The following is a 6,434-nucleotide window of genomic DNA, read 5'->3' on the forward strand; positions in this document are numbered from 1 at the left end:
TTCAATTAAATAGAAATAAAATTGTAACAAATATTATAGATTACATATGTAAAGTAACAAAAATATAATTTAAAAAATATTTCAAATTCAAATCACGTGTATTCTATTATTTGATAAAAATACAAATAAAATTTTTTGTTTCTACTAAAAACATTCAACAATACCATAATTACCATGATAACAAGCTTAAACCTTAATAACAAGGACATGATACACCTTAACTATAATAACATTCTAATACACAAGCCATGAGAAGGAAGAATAAATTCAATATTTTCACATAGAGTGCCCAAAAAAATGGTTTCAACTCACACAGAGACCAACTTTACAGTGAAAAGCTACACAAATGGCAGAGGTTTTGAATTCGGCCTCAACTCTGATCACATCAAGTGGAAATATACAAATGAACAAGAAATATTTTTTGTTTACTTTCCAAGAAATATACAAAGCATTTGGTAGTGCTTTGTGTCAGCAATGGAAATGGAAACTAAATATATGCTAACTTGAAAAGCTTATATATAATATTAAGGTTGTTTTAGAGTAGTATACATTTAGTGGCAATTTATTTGGAAAGATTGGTATTTGTACAATACGAATTAAAACTCTAAACATTTATCACTGATAAATATCTGCATTTTTAGAAGATGAATTAAAATTAAATTGCAGAGATGGGATTGAGATGACTGATAATTAATACCTTGAAATATAGAAATAAATCTTATTAGAAAGTCTGTTTTACAATCATTATTTAGTCTTTGGGGTAATAATTTGATCATGCTATCTGAAATAATGATAAAATGACTACTATGCCGAATGGTCTCTGTCACTTATCATGCTTCTATAGTTATGAGTCAAATCTAATTTTGTACTAGTTATAAATTGGGTTAAAAATTGATGAGTTTTTAGTTTATTTGTTGAAGTTAAAATTGTAGAGTAAAAATTTGATGAGAATTTTAATTTATTTATTCAAAATAATTATTTATCACATAATATGTTTAAAATAATAATGATTTAAAAAAATTAAAATTTTTCAAATTGGAGACAACATTTTTAATAGAAGTGCAAAATTACATGTTAGCAAGTGTATCAAAATACACCATGCATGTTTTTTTAAAAGTGTATGTGAGTGGTAATGTAATTTCTTTACAATTTAGTTTACACATTTTACATTTTAAATCAATAGAGAGAGAAGTTTAAATTGTATGAAGTTGGTAGTTGAATCTACAATTTAGACATTCAAATATATGATTTTTAAAAATATAAAGCAACCTATAGCTCTATCATTGTTAGATTTACACTTTGGGAATGAAATTATTCTAATTTTTATCATTATAAAAGTTTTATGATTTGCAATCAATGGTGTATTTTTGAGGATGCATCTAATAAGTTGTCAAAAATAGAATCAATAATATATGACTTGCAATACTAGCTATCAACTATATTTCTACCATTTAGATATTAAAAAATTTGCTTAACATAAGAATAAGGTAGGCACTTGTGACAAAATCTCTTATATTTTAGTTATTAAAATAGTAATATATTTTTGTACTTGACTTTTGAACCTCTTAATATTCATAAAATTTTAAAGTCTTAATAATGTTAAAATAAGATTCAAAGCTCTATCTATCTATCTATCTCTATGTGAGTATCTTCAACATTACAAATATCTCAAAATTCATCATCCAACTTCAAGATTTGTTGATTTAAAGAAAATTATGATGATGCCACTTTGTATTTACCCATTCATATCCACTCTTTTATAAAGTTGGAATTATCATCTTAGCTTTCACCTATTGCAATTTATAAGTACTTTTATATAGTCAATCTTTTCCCATCATTATTTGCACTTACCCCATGCTTTCACCATTATCAATCCCTCACAAAGGTTATCCTTACATCTAAATATTTACTCCCCACCTTTACACTTCACACTTCCCTGCCCAAGTAGGGAAGTTGGATTTTCCCTCATGTCACACAAGATTGGTCCTTGCATTCTTAAGTTTCATTTGCAACATTTCCTTATTTTTTGACTAGCCATTATGAGCCAAATTATGATGTGTTTACATCCTTTATCGATAGGTATTAGTATTCAAAGGCATCTAATTTGCAATCAATTCATAAACTAAAATATTAGTTTCAAGGATACCAAATATAGGAAGATTTTAATTTAGAGTATTTAGGAAACTATTACTTTCATCAAAACCACATCTAGGATACTTGTATGTGTGAGGATGTTGCCTTCAATATTTAATGAGAATAATAATATATTTAATTTAGTTAAGAGAATTGATCGATGGGTAATGGGATTTTTAGTAATATATGGTCAACTAGATAGTTCCCATAGTCTGCACGAGAGTTTTATATGTCAAGCCACTTTTTAAAGACAAGATTGATTAGATAGATCATAAATTTGATCTATGAGAACTATTATGACTATTCAAATCTTAAGATGCTCTTGGCATTGTGAACATTAATTAAGTGGAGAGGCTTTCTATAGTGGCAGCAATCTTCAATGTAAACATTTTCCATTTTCAAAAATAAAATTGATGCTCATTTACATGTTAGAAAAACAAAATAGAAATAGACTGAATATAATTAAAATCAAGAGTCTCGAATCATTTCCTCATGCCTCCTAGACTCACATAAATATGCGATGATGAAAATTATGGAATTATGAAAAATAGGCACCTCCAGAAGAATATCTCTCAACTTATTTTTTACATACATACATACATACATACATACATACATACATACATACATACATACATACATACATACATACATACATATATATATATATATATATAAGCTAGTATTTAAACCATCATTAAGTAGAAGTTATACATATCAAAAATGTTCTGTTCATCATAATTTCAAAACTGAAACCAAATCTTTTTCATTTAATTTTTAATATTTATTATAAATCTATGTTTCCCAACAAAATATTGATATGTATTATCTTATTCTTAATTTAAACATATTTATTGAATAAGCCTCAATTGAATAATGCTGAAATTTTCTACTCTAAATTAAGAAAGAAAAAAATAGAATGTTGGAATAAAATTATTGATAATACAATTCAAAAATAAAATTTAAAGAGAAAAAATCGGAGGAAAAAAGAGAGGGAAATCAATTTGTGGTGTCATGCTTGATTGTCAATAAGTAGTTGTTTCTTATCTAACACCCCCTTTTTTTTCATTTTTAAATTGGGTTAGAGAACCTAAATAGAATTCATAAAGTTAAATATTTTGGAGGCTTAAGTATGCATAGATTTAAGAAAAAATCAATATTGTATCCTTTCAAGGTTTGGTTAAGAAAGTTTATATTTTAGTGAATTGGGTATCTTAATTTTAGAGCTTGGTAGGATATGCTTAAGAAACTTATATTTTAGCAAATAGGGTTTTGGATTGTTGTTAGATTTGAAAGATTTTTGAAATGTTCCAAAGATTTAATTAGTGGGAAGGGATAAATTGAAATCTTTTCTATTTTCATTAAGAAGCACAACTTATATAGCACAAAATCACAAATACCACATCTATGTCTTATTTTTTCTCTATAAGTTTTTATTTACAATGACTTCTAAAAGTAGCAGAATTTCCTCCTAAAAAATTTGAGCAGGGGAAGCTTAGCAATCACATGGGAAACTGCCCTAGTTTTTCTTGAGTGGAGATTCTAATCTTTTGAGATGAATACATATCCCTCAGTCTTCGACTCTTAATAGAAGAAATTCAACCATCTGATAGCTAAAATTAATTATCAATAATAAAAAATCTCAATAAAAATTTATAAAATGAGAGATCCAATAAAACTCAATAAAGACATTGATAGATAGAATGACTGGATAGAATGGGAAGCTAGAGCACCCCGGTTGCGCCCTAACTGTAACCTGGGCGTTCAATTTTTCTAATACCATGATTTCTTGCTGAGGTCAGTTTCATCATGGCACCTTGGGAATAATCTACTACATAAAGCTTTGTATTACAAATACTTTAAAACTTTCCTTTCAAATTGTAAAACGATCTACTCGACTGAAAAAAGAAATTGCAGCACACTGCATGAAATCTTAGATCAAAATAGGATGAAACATTCACAAATCTAGTGCAAAACCAGAATATGAAATAGAAAATCTTCCAATATAGTTTTACTAAGGTCCAACAAGCCGATTTGGATTAGATGATTCTTAAGTATGGTAAAAAAGCCAACAGAGAGAAATCTCGAGCTGTGCTGAAAATACCAATCTACCTTGTTCATATGGAATGTAGAAGAAAATTGCATTAAAATGGTATGTACAATATATATACACACATATGTTCTGCATTATTTGAAAGGAAACAAATAAGATACTATTGTCACACATTGCCATGGGAGTATGCAAAGATAAACGACTACATTCTTCACATTTTGCATGGAAGCAACTCAGAATAATCTCTAGCTTTGCAGTATAGTGGATATGATAATTACAAACAGTAGGAATTGGTACCATAACAGTAACTATAGAGGAAAACACCTAAAGAAGCTGGCAAAGAAACATGGGAAAGAAAAGAACATGGCATTAATGCGCATAGCTTTTGGTAATAGCTGAGTGAGTTTATTTTCTCAATGTTTGAGATCAAAATATAGGATCCATCATCATCATCAGAAAGAAGAGAGCAAGACAAGAGAAGATAATGTAAAACATTGTAAACAAGGGTACTTTTTTAAATCCTTTGATGAGGGAGGAGTCCATGGATTCTAACCCTAGACCTGGGTATTGCATGGCATCATCCTTGGATCGGACATAAGGTTGATATATATTGAGTTTTGAGTCTCTAATAACAAGCAATACACAATGAGTATATACATACTGTATGTGATGAATCTTATATCATTAGAGAGTTTGTCTAGATTGCCGAGTAGCATTATTTGCAAGAGATTGCATGACTTCTACCTGAGTTCTGAGGGAGATGATGTAATCTGCAGCTTCTTTCAATAGACAGCAACTGTCCATGGCTTCCCCACCAGGGATGAGTCTCTTGAGCAGCTTTGTTCTCTGGGACACCATGCTCCTTGCAATTTCATAGGGATTTGGCTTCATCACCTTCATTTGACATGTTTCCTTCCTCCTCTTCATCACTGCTCTCCTCCTTACTTTCTTCATGTTACTCTTTTTCATCTCTCTCCTCCCTATAATTCTATGCAAGAGGGTCTTGTCCTTGTTAATCTTGGATAGTTTTGATATCAAAGCATGGCTCCAAAGACTCCCATTGGATGTAAGAGCCAGGGAAATGTCTGCCACAAGCTTGATTCTCTTTCTCCTCTTCAGCAAGCTCAACTCCTTGTTGTTTCTAATTTTATCAACGCTACTGAGTGCCCTCAGAAGCCTTGTCGTGTATTTCTGCCTGAAAGAACTTGGTGGGATATTCATTTCTTATGACAAGAGTAGCCTGAAATATCTTTCAAAAAACTACCCAAACAGAGAAATCTCAGATGTATGCACCCTGGTACAAGCTAAGCTAATCAAAGAAAACTACAACTGGCATAATGATGTATTGTTGCAGGACTGGACTTGACCTAAACTGTTTTTGTTTCTTAACCTAGAAGCAAGACCGGCTTCAAAGTCTGCAAGATTGCAATGGCAAAACCATCAAAACAAAGACAAATCAGATCATGGTTTTAGTTTACTCCATGACACCCATATAAGCGATTCCGCCATATATATACAAATGAAATATATGGGTACATATGCAGGTATACTCATATGTATATACCTGCTATTGCCTCTTTAGTTTGAAAGTACTGTGGCTTGAAATCAATATTGAGAAGGGTGATAGTTTTGGGCGAGCACTAAAAATATTAGAATGGCAGAAAGTACAGACATAAATTTCTTTGTTAGGCCTGCAAACATGGCCTGACATTCAGCAAAATGTCATAGATGATGAAAGCATAGGCGAAGGAAATAGGGAGAACATAACAATGTTAATAAAGAAAGTGACATTAAAAAATAATGAAATTGTGGGTAAGTGGAGAGTGGGGCCTTCCCTAGCGACATGCCACATGGTTGCACATGCATGCATGACCCACATTACCCTCACCTTTACACCCACCCTTATTAATATTATCAACAGTGTTAACGTTTCTCATGCCACCCACTTGTATATTTCAACACTATTAATGTGTTCTCATGCCTCCCACTTGTAAAAGTGGAGGGAACCCATGTTCTTTTATTCAGCATTAAAGCTTGATTATTGCATAATAGGGTCTGTTTAGGGTTTTTTTACCATATCTTTTTGCATTGTACTCTAAACATATTCCCATATTTGATTGAACTCTTGCCCATGGTTTTTCAACCATACTAAATATGAGATGTCGGTTTCCTACTTTAGTTTCACAAGTCAAGTCAATTATCTTCCATGTGCTCATATTCATTCTCTTCCACATATGAGATTCCATGA

The 6,434-nt window shown here is 30.8% G+C and overlaps 1 protein-coding gene across 1 annotated transcript; it reads right to left on the bottom strand.

Moving 5' to 3' along the window:
- Positions 1-4,246: 4,246 nt before the first annotated feature.
- On the bottom strand, positions 4,247-5,934 carry LOC149559208 (transcription factor IBH1-like 1). Its single transcript, XM_089833132.1, has one exon. The coding sequence runs from the start codon at positions 5,405-5,407 to the stop codon at positions 4,871-4,873; it is 537 nt and encodes a 178-aa protein (XP_089689258.1). The 5' UTR covers positions 5,408-5,934; the 3' UTR covers positions 4,247-4,870.
- Between the last annotated feature and the right edge of the window lie 500 nt (positions 5,935-6,434).

The sequence above is a fragment of the Cupressus sempervirens genome, chromosome 5 (assembly GCF_028749045.1).
Source record: "Cupressus sempervirens isolate cs-2001-9-10 chromosome 5, ASM2874904v1, whole genome shotgun sequence".
NCBI classification, from domain to species: domain Eukaryota; kingdom Viridiplantae; phylum Streptophyta; class Pinopsida; order Cupressales; family Cupressaceae; genus Cupressus; species Cupressus sempervirens.